A 17,336-nucleotide genomic window follows, 5' to 3' on the forward strand; every position below is an offset into this window, starting at 1 on the left:
TTATAGCATCAAGTTTGAAAATTGTATCCCTTAAGAGCTTGTTTGCACTTGCAGTTGGGGTGTGGTAAAAACACATGGCTGAACCGCAGTTTTACTACCCCCATTTGCTCCCCTTTCAGCTGAAAAGACAGCAGCAGGGGGTATACACATGCCATCTCCATGTTGTGGAGCCTGGGTATGGCTTCCAAGGTTTTACCAAGATTGGACCGAACCACATGAACTGCTTCTATTGTTTAATTAGAAGACAGTGAAGAGCTGATTGAAGAATTAAAGATTAAAATTTAAAAAAAAAAAAAAAAAAAGCAAAAAGAGTGATTTAACTGTAAAAGATAAAAGAGGTTCAACATCTTAGGACACTAGCAAAAAAAGGAAGAATCACAGAGTGTGGTAGAGTCATAGGGGGACGCTCAGGAGGGCATGTCCTTCAAAGCTTTGCTAGTATACAATCACCTGAGGCACCAACCTATAACCCAGGATCTATGAATATTAACCCTGTGCCCTTCCTGTACTAAAGCCGAAAAAATAGATGTACATTTACATTCATTTCAACTGTCAGGCTGTGCAGTGGGCAACCATAACTTATTAACACTCCTTCACCACCTAAACTGCCTGCCAGAGACCCAAAATAAATAAACTGTAAAAAGCCAATACTACCAGATATAAAACCACAAGATATTTTCCTGTATCTCTGTACAGGGAAGAGAGTGTTCTGCAAGTTTTGACTTTCAGAAAGTAAAATCACAGTAATTGTGAGGCATTCTGGTGACACAATGTGTGGCAGGGGAATGCTGGCACAGTAAGAACGGGGTGCCTGCTAAAAAGCCTGGAAGTGTAGCAGGCTTATTTCCAGTATGATGCCTACATGCATTAACTTACTTACTTTATTCCTTTACGAGTCACTACTTTTTCAGAAGTGAGATTAAACACCTTCTCAAATCTTTTCAATTTATGTTCAGTCATTCTGTGGAAGGAAGAGAAACATTAGTATACAGACAATAGATAAAGCACCATGAAAGTCACAGCAGTTCCCTCCAAAATTTATGTTTTCTGATGCTATGAGGTAGCTTAAAAAAGAGAAAAATTGACAAACTTTTTTTGACTGCAGTTCTCTTACTTTTGTGACCCAGAATAAGCTGCCTGCCTGATTGACAGCTAGCCCTGCCTTTCATGGAGCATCTGAGTAAAAGATGCTGGAGGAGCAGAGCAGAGAGCAGTGAGTGACAGTCACTGCACTCCACTGCGAGTAGACCAAGAGCCGAGTGATCTGCGCTCATGTGACCACTCAGTTCTTGGTTTTAGACTCGGTATGGAACAGCAGCAGTGTCGCACTGACGCTGCAGCATAGAGGAATGTATGTTTTCAGAATACCCCAAACTTCTCATCCCCACAAAAATCACTGATATAACCTTTCCTACCTGATACAGTAATCAAAACATAACTGGACTTGCATATTATACTTAAAAATATTTTACCAGTCACGTGAGTGGCTTCTTCAACTCATCATTTGCCAGTATTTTCGCCCAAATCCAGTCACTGTAATTTTGTTTTTGAGTTTTACAACACAGAAAACACCCCAGAACGGGCAAACAAAAAGGGAGAGAAAAAGCCCCCCTAGTAGGACACCTATACAGCCTAACTTAGCCTGCATACAATCAAGCATTCAGTATAAAAATTATCTAGTATGACCAAATGTGGTGCTCCAGTCATTGTAATTTAATTACCATAAAGTCATGCATATCAGACAGGCATAAAGGAGGAAAGAAAAAGCTTCACTAGTAATCAGACTGCAACATTGTAGCAAGTCAAAGCTTAGCAGTTGCTGCGGGGGCTAACCTTGTATGTCTATCATTAGTGAACACAGCAAGAAAGGACACAGGCACCAGGATTTATATGGTTGTGTCATCTCTCTGCCAGTATATCCAGTTCAGAAGTAGATGCTGACATTTGAATGCTGTAAATATTTCAAAGATGGCCTTATGGCCGTCATTGACAACCCTGGTCATGGTGGTTACCAGCACACAGCGGTCATTCCTGTGAACATTCAGCGTGTGGAACGTCTGAGCCTGGATAATCGACACATAACCTGTCGTAAAATTGCACAAGAGACTAATCTTTCTGCGGGAACGGTAAAAACAATGATGAGGAAGTGAAGCAGGCTGTCCTAGGATGGTTCAGGCGTACTGGCAAAGCTTTCTATATCGAAGCTTTTCAGCAATAAGTTAAACACTGGGATAAGTGTAGAATTGTAGCAGTTAAGTATTTAGAAAAATAAATGCAGTTTCCACTCCTTGAAATGTATTCTTTTATAATATAAACTCAAAAGTCCCAGTTTGACTTGAATGCCCCTTGTATATATGCACTTACTGAAATTTGTATTTTTACATATCTGTTACATCCTTTTCTTGGACAGTACAGGACACAGATCTTCAAATCATAATTGTTGGGTTACATGCCACACCTTCAGGTGGCTGGAAACTGGCAAAGCCAATCAAAGCTTTAAACACTCCCTCATATAACCCCTCAAACCATGCATGCAGTTCAGTTTTGTAGAAAGGAATGTTAAGAGCAAAGTTCCACTACTGTAACTCCAAGAAAAGGATTTTACAGGTACATAACAAAATCCAATTTTCTCTATTGTACAGTAAAGGACATGGGTCTTCAAATCATGATGGATGGGACATCCTAAAGTCGTAATGAGGGTAACATGGCAACCAGAAGCCTGCCAAACAGACCCATGAAATGAAGGCCAAGATTGACCTTAAATAGCAGTCTGCAACACCTTTCGGCCAAAACTGGCATCAGCAGAGACTTGAACATCAACCTAATAGAACTCAGTAAATATGTGAAGTGAAGACAAGGTAGCAGCCTTACAAAGCTGTGCAACATAAGACTGATGCGGAAATGCCAAAGTGTGCCAACAGAAGTAGAATACCTTAACTGGAAAAAGGGAACTATTAACCCCCAGGGTATAGGTACGAGAAATGACATGAAGAATCCATCTGGCATCAGTGAACTGCACAGTAGAAAAAGCCATCTTAGGATCCTTTATGCAAGATGAAAAGCAAGTCTGATTTTGATGGAGACTGCAGCTACAAGGTAAAACTCCAAAAATTGCACTACATCCAAACAATGAGTCCTGCCTCCTTTGAACCCTAGGAGCCGACCAAAGCAAAAACAAAACAGTATCCTCATTTAAGTGGAATCCAGATAACATACCACATTAGGCAAAAGGAAGTATTCGGCCGCAAGACCACTTTGTTTCTATACAATACCAAAAGGGCTCTGTACAAGACAGAGCAGCCAGCTAAAAAATGCTTCCAGGAAGTAACTGCCACCAAGAAAACTACTTTATGGGTATTCACCAAAGAAATCTCCAGGACTGTTTCCAAAGGCAGCTTTTGCAGGAGCAAAAGTAAAAAGGGAAGGTCCCACAGCATTTCTGGCATCCAATAAGGTGAGGCGATCAAAGATGGAGAGGCTAGGCATCTCTGGAAAAAATGACAAATGTCAAGACCTGCTCTCTTTTTCTTTCAGAGTATTCAGTGTCAATTTCTGAAAGAAGAATGAGACTCACTGAATCCAAGTTCCCCTCTTTCTTAGGACCTGGGCCTCAACACCCATGCCATTAAAGCTAGCGACCATGAAGCAGGATAATAGATGGGATCTTGCAACCCATAGCTTGGCCTGTCTAGAATAGGTCAAGGAGGATCTGCCAGCAGGCAAACATCATCTAAATACCAAGCCTCTCATGGCCAGTTTGGGGTACCACAATCATCATCATTACTCTTTTTACCTTGATCCTACAAAGTAGATACAGTAGCATCTGAAGAAAAGGAAATGCATGGATCAGTCGGAATTCATCCCATAAAGTCACCAGAACGTCTACTGCAAATGCTTGAGGATCTCTCATTCTGGCCACAAACCAGTCCAATTTCTTGTTGAAACTGGATGCCAGGAGGTCTACATCAGGAGTGCCTACATTAACGTCAGATGTCCTGGAACACATTTGGATGCAGCAAGCATTCCCCTGACATTAATTCCTGCAGATATAGGTCCACCTGCCAATTTTCCACTCCCAAAATGCACACGATGGATATGGCAGGAACTCTACCCAAGTCAGGATGAGATCTGCCTTCTTCTCATGAGTTCTACTGCCTTCATGATGGAGTCAGTACAAATCCTTTATGTCAATCAATGTCACAAAATTTCCTGGCTGGAGGGCTGCTATGACTGATCTTGTTGATTCAATCCTAAACTTTGTGACCTTCAGAAAAAGGTTTAGAGATTTTTGGTCCAAAACAGGTTTGACATCCTCATTTGTCTTTGGAACCATGAACAGAGCTGAGTAGAATCTCTGAACTCTCTCTTCCTCTAGGACTGGAGTAATAACCCCCAATATCGAAAGCTCGGATACAGCTTTATGCAAATCCGCACAGAGGGAACAGAGGCACATCAAAGGGCGGGTTTGAAACTCCCTCTTGGAACGAGAGAAAACAACTCCCTGTACTCAGGTGTTGAGAAGACTTTCCCCCACCGAGAGCAGTGGAGGCACCTGGGACATGGGATGCAATCTGAACGATTTGGCTTTGCAACAAAAGGAATGGCCTGGCTTGGCCTTGGAAGAGGACGGCCAGGGAGAACACAAGGACAACTTTTTCTGTCCCAAGGGGCCCAGCTTACCCGTAAAGACCTTCATCTTCATCTTACTGGGAAAAAGTCTACTTTAACACCTGTCACTTGTCTTGATGTGCACATCCAAAGACTCCCCAAAGAGGCAATCACCCTCTAACAGCATTCGTTTCAATCTTTTCTTACAGGCAGGTTCAGCTGACCGGCATTTCAGCCAGAGGATCCTTTGCATCGGCACAGCCAGAAGCACAAGGTGAGATGAGTGGCAGAGCGAAATACTCACCCTATCCATTCAGTAGTGTAAGACTGCAGGAAACAATTCCACTAGACTTGGAGGGAAGAACTGGTATCAATGCAGCAAGGATAACTGTCCACCTGCCTGAACCAGAGCCCAAGTGTTTGTCACACGACCATTGCAACCACTATTGGTTGTGCGATTGGTTTGGACAGAGAAAAGCAGCTTTGAGCAGGGCCCTCACAGCCCTTATTCTGCAGGATTCCAGAAATTTGGCACATCCTAAATCGGAGCTGTGAGATTCTTATTAAGACAAGAGACAGCTAGATCAACCTCCAGAACAACAAATTTCTTAGAGAATTCCTTATCGGTGGAATTCTGTTGTGCAAAGTGCTTAGGAGGAACATAAACCTTTTCACGATATTTCTAGTCCTCATGTAAAACATCCTTAACAGGTATGTCTAAAAATTGTTGAACAATTTCAGAATACTGTTCCTCAACATAAAATTGCAAAGAAATTAAATATCATTATCTAAAGCACATTACATCATCAAAAGATTCAAAGAACATGGTGATATCTTTGAGAGGAAGGGTCAAGGCCAAAATGCAAGACTGGATGCCTGTATTCTTTGGGCCCGTTGTATTTATGTAGATTTTACACAGCGAACCCAACTTTTTTTTCAGAATTGGGGTGTACACTAAAATACATTTTTGTTGCAAAAGCACACAATATAATTATTATACACAATTTTTAGTAAAATATTAAAGTGGTAGCATCAAATAAATAGATACCCAACATGTCAAGCCTTAAAACTGTGTGCACCTGTAAATTTGCATAAAACTGTGTTACACAAAATTCCATATAGGTAGCATTTTAAAAACCTTCACCGGTTGTCAGTTTAGCGTTAACAGTGAATTAAGGCCCTAGAATTACTGCTCTCAGTCTGATGTTCATAGCAACACCTCACATCTGATTAACCTGAAGAATCTGAATCAGAAGGAGAACATGTCTGTATGCATGCCAATGAGATAAGACCATGTCCAAGGGCCTGTATATCCGACACTTGGTTGGTGATGGAACACCAGCTGTACAGAACCACTTTTATCATTCTGGCAATCGACTTAACACACTGTCAGCAGGATCCCCAGGGCAAATGATGTGTAACTTCTTTAATTTTGGTCATGCACATCCATCCAACTGCACTCTCAGGGGGATCATAAAGGACTGACCTCCTCCGTAGGTGGACCATGGTCTAGTTCCTGTACAGCACTCTCTGCCACATAACTAGGTGTACTAACTGTACGCTGGGCCGAGTGCAGTTGCACCTTTACACACCTGCCTCACTCCCATCTGATGCAGTATGCAACCTCTTGATAGGAGATTTTACTGTTTCCTAACTACCAATATTCCCTCACTCAGAAAGATACATCCATCATCTAAGGACACCAAAAAAAAAACCTTAAACTTGCATGGTAAGAGGGGTTTGTGCGGGAATGATAAAGCTTTGAGTGGCTTTGCCAGTGTTCAGTCATGGCATATAATCCATACATTATGGTTTGAAGTCCTGTGTCCTGTACGATAAGGAAATTAATAGATCATATATAGACACACATACAGTGTATGTATACTGTATATAAAATATTCTTGGACTAGTTTAACATTCAGCTACAAAACTCCAATTTTGTAAAATTGATTGAATCCACTCATGTGAAGCCAAATTAGAGATACCAGTTGAGTATGGACCTAAAAGTAAAGATAAACTGTATTCATGAGGCAGGTTAGTGGTAGTAAAAGAGTTCACACACTTCTAAGCATGTTCAGGGCATGTATTGTGGATACATACATCAGCAGTCTTCATTCTCTGCCACTGAAGAGGCTGCTGATATTTTATTGCAGCTACAGGGAAAATGATCTGATGACTTTATTTTGTACCCTTAGACTAACTTATTAATGTCCAGGTAATATATTAAATGGACCCAATTCAGGCCTGCATAGGGGGCTCACACGCTTAAATCTAAATATTCTGATACCAATTTCTAACACAAATTGATTGAACCACATGGGAATACATTTATCACATTCAATCAACTTTGACTAATGTCAAACAGAAAATGAAGTGATCAGAAGCTAGGACACATGTTTATTGGTTTCGATGGTGGTGCATCAGCTGTAATTTATCAAATATGTTTTTGAATTGCATTCCTTTGGGGCTTGTTCACATGGTGCTTTGTCCTGTGCAGTATGCAGAGGCTGCACACTGTATGGGGTTGATCACCTGTGCAATTGAGCCCTTACAGCCCACACAAAAAAACTGAATAATGATGTGCTGCAAACAATCACAATCTTGTTCATGATTACAGCTCTAACTGGATTTAAAAAAAAAAAGAAATGTGGCAAAATAAAATAATTTTAAAACACAGTCAAAAATTATTATTAATTTAAAAAACCCATGACAGACTGTGGGGTGGATTTACTAAAGGCAACGCAAAGGCATTTTGCAGGTGCAGTTGCACTCATTTTCCCCAGCGCTTAGTGAATGTGGTGAAGCTTCATTTTGTAATGAATACCCAATCAGGTATAAGTAAAAAAAAAAAAAAATTGCACGTGATTGGATGATGGAAATCAGCATAGCTTTACCACTTTTACTAAGCTCGAGAGAAAATGAGTAACTGCACTACCCATTAAACCCTCATAACCAGAGGTCAGTGATTTGTAATTAAATTTGACAATAACTCTGAGACTAATTTGTCTGCCTTGTTTTGGTTCATTTTTTCAACAGCTTCCCATCCATGAAAAGTCACATTCACACACACCCATATATATATACACACACACACACACACACACACACACATATACATATACACATACATACACACACACACACACACACACACACACACACGTGACTTTGCAATTCCAGGTGGGAGTCGCGCGCACCCTACCCGCGCCACAATTCGCGTCCGCGGCTGTCAACCACTGGGTCCCGGCCGGTGATTGTTCACCGGCGCCCGGTGATTGCCAAGGATCTCCGAAGGGGAGAACTGTTTGTAAACAAACAGTTCTCCTCCCTATCAGCTCGTGCACAATGCTTTGCATGGCTGTGCACAGCACAGCCATACAAAGCAATGTGCTTACAGTGAAACACAAACACACGGCCCCATAGTAAAACACACCCAACACACAGTTAACCCTTTGATCGCCCCTCATGTTAACCCCTTCCTGCCCAGCGCCATTAGTACACTGTCAGTGTTCTTTTTTTAGCATTGATCACTGTAATAGTGTCTCTGGGGATGTCAGTGACACCAAGTCAGTTCCCCCCAGTGTCAGAATGCCTGCCACAGTCCCGCTATAAGTTGCTGATCACTGCCATTACTAGTAAAAATAAAATTAAAAAAAAAAATTTCAGTATATATACCGCCATTTATAAACACTATAACTTTCACGTAAACCAATTAATTTACATGTATTGAGATTTTTTTTTTAGCAAAGACATGTAGCAGAATACATTTTGGCCTAAATTTATGACAAAATTTAATTCTTTAAATTTTGCTACTGGACATGTTTAATAGTAAAAAGTAAAAAATATTGTTTTTTCTCAAAAGAAAAAATACACAGGTGATCAAATACCACAGAAAGAAAGCTCAATTCGTGGGGGAAAAAAAAGACATAAATTTCATTTGGGTGCAGCGTTGCATGACCGCGCAATTGTCAGTTAAAGTAATAAAGCGCCGTATCGCAAAAAATGGCCTGGTCAGGAAGGGGGGTATATCCTCCAGAGGGCAAGTGGTTAAAGTTCATGCCTAGACAAAAAAAAACAAAACAAAAAAACAGTTCTTTTAGTTTTTTATTAAAAAAAAAATTATCTAGTTTAATATTATAGGCTGGTGCATGGTAAAAGAAAAAAAATGTACTGCAGCACACACCAAAAGTAATACAGTGACAGTAAGGTTTGTTTACTATCAAACCTCACGATTGCCATATCATGGCAATCATGGTGATCACATAACTGGGAACCACACCAATTGAGAATGTTGTAGCAAAAGCGCGCATCAGAGATGGACATGGTTCAACCATTTTGGTTTCAACCTCCATCTTGGCGAAGGGACTAACCATCCTAAAATATATTTTCCTGCATCCTCCCCCCTTTCCTCTCTGTTCAGCCAAAGCAACATCTGGTTGTGGGTCACTGGCAGGCTAGAGCAGCAGGGGGCCCAGAGCTACAAAGCCCACCAAGAGAGACAGAGCCTCTCTGCCCAAGAACCTGTGTAATTTCTCACCTCATAACAGAGATAAGGCAGCTTTCCCAGGAATTGAAAGAAATTGTAACCTCATAAAACCTAGCTCAGGTAGGTGGCAGGATCAGATAACTTCTGGTAAAATCAGTTTTCCCCTATGTTTCATATCTTGAAATATGGAAGACTTACATAAAAACTGGGCACCTCCTCGGATGGCCAATGCGCAGACGAACATTTTGATGGGTCACCCGTCCACCTCAGATCATCAGGGGAGCCAAAAGATAGAACTCGTACACCGTGTAACGTACAATTTCATAATTCATATCTACATGATCCTTAGACTTATCTGCATAATAAAATACCTGCTGAGAGATTGTCGCTTGTGCAGCTGGGAAGTTATAGGCCAGAATATGAATTAGGAGAGATGCTGGTTCTAATTTTGGGTTCCGCCTGCCAACCCCTCCCTAAACAAAGTATTGGTCAGTTACTCAGAGCCACCCCCCTGCTGGGGGACTTTAAAAAACAGGCTAGCAGGCCTAAAGAAGTAGTTAAAGACATCTCCCATTTTAACATCAATACCACCTGGGGAGACCCTTACGCTCTGCAACTTGGATCTGCTTACAAACCAAGGCGTACTGGCAAGTAACTTAACCCTTTAACTTCCTTCCTATTATCGCTTTGCTGTGCTGTGGTTCTTTATATATGTATATACAGTGGGGATCGAAAGTTTGGGCACCCCAGCTAAAAATTTGTATGAATGTGCATAAAGAAGCCAAGGAAAGATGGAAAAATCTCCAAAAGGCATCAAATTACAGATTAGACATTCTTATAATATGTCAACAAAAGTTAGATTTTATTTCCATCATTTACACTTTCAAAATAACAGAAAACAAAAAAATGGCGTCTGCAAAAGTTTGGGCACCCTGCAGAGTTAATATCTTGTACTGCCCCCTTTGGCAAGTATCACAGCTTGTAAACGCTTTTTGTAGCCAGCCAAGAGTCTTTCAGTTCTTGTTTGAGGTATCTTTGCCCATTCTTCCTTACAAAAGTCTTCCAGTTCTTTGAGATTTCTGGGCTGTCTGTCACGCACTGCTCTTTTAAGGTCTATCCATAGATTTTCAATTATGTTGAGGTCAGGAGTTTGTGAAGACCATGGCAAAACCTTCAGTTTACGCCTCTTGATGTAATCCCCCATGGATTTCGAGGTGTGTTTAGGATCATTATCCATTTGTAGAAGCCATCCTCTCTTTAACTTCAGCTTTTTCACAGATGGCATCAAGTTACCATCCACAATTTGCTGAAATTTTATTGAATCCATTTTTCCTTCTACTTGTGAGATGTTCCTTGTGCCACTGGCTGCAACACAACCCCAAAGCATGATTGATCCAACCCCATGCTTAACAGTTGGACAGAGGTTCTTTTCATTAAATTCTGTGCCCCTTCTTCTCCAAACGTACCTTTGCTCATTCCGGCCAAAAAGTTCAATTTTAACCTCATCGGTCCACAGAACTTGTTTCCAAAATGCATCAGGCTTGTCTATATGTTTATTTACAAAGTTCAAACGATGATTTTTGTGGTGAGGACGTAGAAGAGGTTTTCTTCTGATGACTCTTCCATGAAGACCATATTTGTACAAGTATCTCTTCATAGTGGAATAGTGTACCACAACTCCAGTGTCTGCCAGATCTTTCTGGAGGGATCGTGCAGTCAAACGTGGGTTTTCAATTGTTTTTCTCACAATCCTGCGAGCTGTTCTGTCTGATATTTTTCTTGGTCTTCCAGATCTTGCTTTAACTTCCACTGTTCCTGATGACTGCCATTTCTTAATTACATTCCGAACAGAGGATATTGACATCTGAAAACGCTTTGCTATCTTCTTATAGCCTTCTCCAGCTTTGTGAGCGTCAACTATTTTTAGTTTCAGTTTTCTAGACAACTGCTTAGAAGAACCCATGGTGCTGATTGTTGGGGCAAGGTCAAATGAGTCTGGGCATTTAAAATCTTTGAGCTTGACATCACCTGGTCTTCCCAGACGATGATTGAGAACAATCCATGACACTGGCAGGTCTCAGCTTTGCAAAGGGGGCAGTGCATGCTATAAATTCTGCAGGGTGCCCAAACTTTTGCAGACGCTATTTTTATGTTTTCTGTTATTTTGAAAGTGTAAATGATGGAAATAAAATCTAACTTTTGTTGACATTTTATAAGAATGTCTAATCTGTAATTTGATGCCTTTTGGAGATTTTTCCATCTTTCCTTGGCTTCCTTATGCACATTAATACAAATGTTTAGCTGGGGTGCACAAACTTTCGATGCCCACTGTATATATATATATATATATATATATATATATATATATATATATATATATATATATATTAGTTACATCTTCTTTGTAAATATTTTTATTGCACCTGTTTGACCCTTTTAGTAATCTTTCTTCTGAAAGTGTTGAACTGTTCCTATAGCTCTTAATCGCAATTCACGAATTCCTGCCTTTGAAGAGAAGCTACTGTTTGTTTTAATCTCTGTATAACCGGCCTGTGGACTGTTTTATACAGGCAATTATTTCAATCATTATAGTGTAGTAACTGATAACGCGAGTTTCCTCTTTCTCTGTACAAAAAGGAGGTGGTGGCAGTGTGAAAGGGTTAGTTGCGTAATTAACCCGACCCAGTAACAATCGCTCAGGCTGACGGCACATCGATCTGTTGTCCATTAGCTGGAAAATTGTTGTGCAGGGTGCAGCTGGGTGTGGCATTGTTACGCACGTCACATCGCGGTTTTAGATCGGCCAGTCCTTCGGTCACGAGTTTGGTGAGAAGGTCTGGGGTCTGACGCCGCGATCGTGACATATTGTACGTCGCGGTCGTGCGATCGTCACATGTTGAGGGTGGCGATCGTGCGATCCGTGACAGATGTCTACATTTTTTTTTTTTATTTCTTGTGCAAAAGTCAAAACCTCCCATTTTGATATATTTAATGGTGAGTGTGCTACTGTCTCATTTAGGAAAAGGAAAAAGAACTGAAACAATTTTTAAATGAACTGACAACCAAAGGGGGGATAGCTGCTCTGATATACAACAAATAACATAATTTAAGACAGCAGTGCTTATGTGTCTTTGGATACAGTAGCCATCTAAAACTGAACCTAAATATTACTGCACAGCACTATATTTATATTTATATGGCCGGTTGTAATTTTTTTTGTTAAATAAGAAGTGTTATCTTAAAATGCAATCTGACATTACTACTGTACTTGAAACACTCACTCATAATGGAATCCAACATCATGATTTCCCACAACAACTATCAGTTCAGTTTGAGGAGGATGTCTGAACATAGACTGAAAGCGAGAAACATCATTATCCCATGCCTGCAAGAAAATTACAAATCAGTAGTCACAAAATGTCAAAAAACAAAAACACACCACAACACCACACACACGGACACCCGTTTCCTGCTGCTCCAGAATTTCCAGCCTAGGTCACAATGCTACCAAACATAACAGTCTAGTGTTATCGAACAGAAATACTTTATACTCTATTAGGAAGGTTTTCAGTGACATAAATGGAGCAGAAAGGCAGGAAAGGAAGCAATGCTTGAATATGTAATAAGTAAATATGGCTGTCTGCATGTACATATCGAATTACAAGCTATAGAGAGAAACAAATTTATAATACTGTATATTACATCTTTTTTCATGATAAAATTGTTCCAAGACCAGATCCTAAACTTTCACCCAAGCACTAGAAACAGATTCACCCATGCACAGATCAGTAAAGCTGGCAATACACTGATCAAAATTTGGACAGTCCAGCAGAGATCAGATAAACTTTTGATCACCGTGTGGGCTCCGTTACTTGACAGAAGTCAATTTTTTAAAATTGACTTTTGCTGAAGTGACACGTTGCAGCCACTGATCAATGTATTCTCACAGAAGTGAGTGCTGCTGTCAAAATACAATATCCCAGTCCCAGCAGGAGGGAAGCTTCAATCCACTTCATTTGTGTGCATCCTCCACCCCCAGCTGAAGATAAAGAAAAATGAATTTTGACTTGCCTACAAAATGTCATATCTTGGGAGTATAGTACAGGACACAGGCTTGATATTCATAGACCCTGGGAGGTCCCATGGGATAGGCAAAATACAACCAACCACAACAACAACAACCAACCAACAACTGTCAATAGGTCCAATTCAGGGTGCTACTGCAAGAACCTTGCAGCCAAAAGCTGTATCTGTAGAAGGCTTGATGTCCACCTGGTGGAACCTGGAAAAAGGTATGAACAGAAGACCAGGTGGCGGCCTTAACTTCTTGCCGACCGGCCACTGTAGAAATACGGTAGGAGGGCACGACTGGGCAAAACCACGTTTTAAAACGTGCATTTGCAAAACAGGAAGGGGGCACGCGCAAGGCGTGTGCCCGCCCTACCCGTCCCGCCGGGGTCAGTCACCGGGTCACGGCCAGTCAATACCTACCGTGTCCCGGCGATTAGCAGCAATCACTGACAGAGAGGACGGCTGCAGTGTTTACACTGCAGCTGTGCTTTCTGTCAGTCCCCTGTCAGCTCCTGACATGCTGATCCGGAGAGAAGAGTTTATCTCTCCGGATCAGCGTGTTCCCGTGCACTACACATCCCCCACCCCCTTGTAAAACACTCTCCTCAAACAGTTAACTCTTTCAGTAAATAAAAAGGTTAACCCCTTCCTCCCCAGTGCCATTATACAGTATCAGTGTTTTTTTTTTGCACTGATCACTGTATTGGTGTCACTGGGGATGTCAGTGACCCCAAGTCAGTTCCCCCCCAGTGTCAGAATGTCCGCCGCAGTCCCGCAGTCCTGCCATAAGTCGCTGATCGACGCCATTATTAGTATAAAAAAAAATTAAAAATCCCAGTATCTTTCCTGCCATTTGTAAACGCTATAACTTTCACGTAAACCAATTTACACGTATTGGGGTTTTTTTTAGCAAAGACATGTCGCAGAATACATTTTGGTAGAAAATTATGACTAAATTTGATTTTTACTGGACATGTTTTATAGCAAAAAGTCCAAAATATTGGGTTTTTTTCCTCAAAATTGTCAGCCTTTTTTTTTATAGCGCAAAAAATAAAAACGCATAGGCGATCAAATACCAACGAAAGAAAGCTCAATTTGTGGGAAAAAAAGGATGTATATTTCATTTATGTACCGTATTGCATGACCGCGCAATTGTCCGTTAAACTAGCGCAGCGCTGTATAGCAAAAAAAATTACGTAAATTGCAGTATCTATACCATAGTTTGTAGACGCTATAACTTTCACACAAAGCAATCAATATACACTTATTGGGATTTTTTTTTACCAAAAACATGTAGCAGAATACATTTTAGCCTAAATTTATAACCAACTTTGAGTTTACTATATATTTTTTATAGCTGAAAGTAAAAAATATTGTTTTTCCTCAAAATTGTCAGCCTTTTTTTTTTATAGCGCGAAAAGTAAAAAACACACAGGTGATCAAATACCACCGAAAGAAAGCTCTATTTGTGTGAAAAAAAGGACGTGAATTTCATTTGGGTGCAGCATTGCATGACCGCGCAATTATCAGTTGAATTAGTGCAGCGCCGAGTAGCAAAAAGAGGCCTTGTCATTAAGGGGGGTAAATCCTAAGGAGGGCAAGTGGTTAAACAGGTGGGCAACAGTGGCTTGATGTAGGAATGCCTAGGAAACCCCTATCGGGTACAGCATACGTGTATTAGTGCAGGAGGTGCTTTGCCTTCTTGAGATTAGTTGTCTTATCCACCTACTGATAGATATACTGTATTGCACTGATGAGGTGGGTAAATGGGAATATGCAAATAGGTATCTTGGAGGTCTATGGATGCCATATATTCCCACTGTCTTAGAGAGACAATATCTTACCTTGCTAATTCCATATGCAAATTTGGAATTTGAAGGCATTTGTTTAGAAATTTTAGGTCAAAGATCAGACAAATACCCTGCTGGGTTTCAATATTATGAACAAATCTGGATAAAATCCAAAGTCACTGGAACTACTCCCTAGGACAATAGATGGTTCAGGACGTTCTGAAAATATGACTTTCCTTAAACAGGTTTTGGTTGGTTTGAGAACAGAAAGTTGTGAGGTGAAGATTTTTTTTAATCATTTTGTACTTCTTTGAAACCACCAATTGAACCCACAGGTCTGGGAGATCCCTGACCCATAGAGGGGAAAACTGTAACAGACATACTCCCAGAGTGTTGAGGTAATCTGTCTTTTAAAGGAGGTAGAAGCCACTGAAGAAGGGGATTGATGAAGTTTCTGCTGTGGAAAAAGAACCTTTCCTCCTATGACATTTTTTGATGACATTGTCAAGAACCAAGGAGACATTCTCCATCAAACAGCATATGAGTGAGGTGTCTCTTACAGGCAGCTTCGGGTGACCAGGTTTTGAGCCACAAGATTCTGCATATGTAAACAGAAAGCAGAGCCATTTTGGAGATCTGTGTCATAACTTGTTCACAAAAAATCAAGGAGAAAGTAGATGCTGTTAAATGACCAGCCAAGAAAACAGTCATGGAATATAAGATTGCATTGAGGTTGTTCATTGCCCTAGTCCAATTAGCTGCAGTCTGACAGATATAAAAGTGTAGAAATAGCTGCTCGCAGAGCTGGGCCTGTGCATCTAAAAAGAGCCTTTAACAGTGTCTCAAACTTTCAGGCAGCAGGTTCTTTGAACAAAAGGAAAATCCTTCACAGGTACAGTAAGGTGTTTAAGTAAGGATCTACTACTGGAACAGACATCTTGTTTGTGAACTTCCCGCCCCCAGAGGCGCGTACTCGGCGATCTCCATGATCACTGTGTCCTATGGACACAGCTGATCACGTGATGTGGCAAACTGCCAATCACAGTGGCCTTTTACCATCTGATGAGCTGTGTCCAATGATACAGCAGATCATCGGGTAAACACAGTTGTTGGTTATCAGCTACACAGCATGAGGAGAGTACTGCCGATAACCAGCAATTGTCAGAGAACAGATTGGCACTGATGATCAGTGCCCAGCAGTGCCACCCACCTGTACCCAGTGCCCCCCACCTGTGCCCATCAGTGCCACTCACCTGTGCCCATCATTGCCACCAGTCAGTGCCCATCAGTGCCATCCATCAGTGCTGCCTATCAGTGCCACCTCATCAGTGTCACCTATCAGTGCTGCCTATCAGTGCTGCCCGTCAGTGCAGCCTCATCTATGCACATCAGTGCAAAATGTTATAATATAAACAAAGAAAAACTCTTTTTTTTCAAACATTTTGCTGTTTTTTTTGTTTATAGCACAAAAAATAAAACACCCAGCAGTGATTAAATACCACCAAAGGAAAGCTCTATTTGTGTGAAAAAAATTATAAAGATTTCATATGGGTAAAATGTTGCATGACTGTGCAATTGTCATTCAAAGTGTGACAGCACTGAAAGCTGAAAATTGGAATGGGCAGGAAGGGGGTATAAGTGCCCGATAGGCAAGTGGTTAAGGGATGGAAATCTCTTCTGAATTAACCCAACCTTCATGAATTGCCTGTTCTATTTTTTTATGAATAGGTAATGTTTTTGACTTTGCAGGTCTCTTAGTACCTGCATGACGAGACAGGGAAGAATCCCAGGGGCCTTTGCGCACAGCAGCGGTGAGCATATCAGCACTGGCAAGCATACACGTTAAAACGTGAGGTGTATAGGAACCTGGGGGTGAAAATTCTTCTACAGCCTCCTTTAACACCATTTCCGGATTCTCTTCATTCCCTCTATGTTTACCTATGCTACAGCAGGCAAATTGGGATCTGACAGTGGGGTTGGAGAAGGAGCCTGGCACTTTTCAGCCCTGGAAAATGATGGCTGTATTAAAGTCATTAGTAGTTCGAAAAAATTGTGACACAGTTGCAAAAAAAAAAAAAAACTACCTTAGTCAGTTAGGCTGCGTGTTGCATGCCTGAGTTTTGCAGGCCTTCAGCATAGAAATATTTGACTCAACGTTTGCTGCTGTGAATTTGTGCTTTGTTTCCACCACTACTATCATTGAGTGTATGCCCATGGAGTGGAATGCCGAAATGGGATAAGCACATTGGAGAAGGACTATGCTGCGGTCTGGGTGGTGATAGTCCTGTAGCAAAGTCCTTTTGGCAAAATGTGGGAAGATGCACCTGAGTACTTTTAGAAAAAGCTTTGGGTGGAAGTGGAGGTAAAATATGTGACCTGTG

At 41.0% G+C, this 17,336-nt stretch overlaps 1 protein-coding gene across 4 annotated transcripts in view; it reads right to left on the reverse strand.

Annotated features, from left to right (window-relative positions):
- Nucleotides 1-17,336, reverse strand: part of MPPE1 (metallophosphoesterase 1) — a 120,192-nt gene that overhangs the window by 59,902 nt on the left and 42,954 nt on the right. For 2 of the 4 annotated variants that reach the window (XM_089671024.1, XM_089671025.1), the window contains exons 4-5: nucleotides 12,376-12,479; nucleotides 881-961 (exon numbers count right to left, since the gene is read on the reverse strand). In XM_089671024.1, coding sequence (XP_089527150.1) covers nucleotides 881-961; nucleotides 12,376-12,479 — 185 coding nt within the window. The remainder of the gene's footprint in view (nucleotides 1-880; nucleotides 962-12,375; nucleotides 12,480-17,336) is intronic. The other 2 variants (XM_089671026.1, XM_089671027.1) reach the window with 2 other exon arrangements.

The sequence above is a fragment of the Staurois parvus genome, unplaced genomic scaffold (assembly GCF_062004578.1).
Source record: "Staurois parvus isolate SC_StPar_1 unplaced genomic scaffold, SC_StPar_1.0 ptg000097l, whole genome shotgun sequence".
Taxonomy (NCBI): domain Eukaryota; kingdom Metazoa; phylum Chordata; class Amphibia; order Anura; family Ranidae; genus Staurois; species Staurois parvus.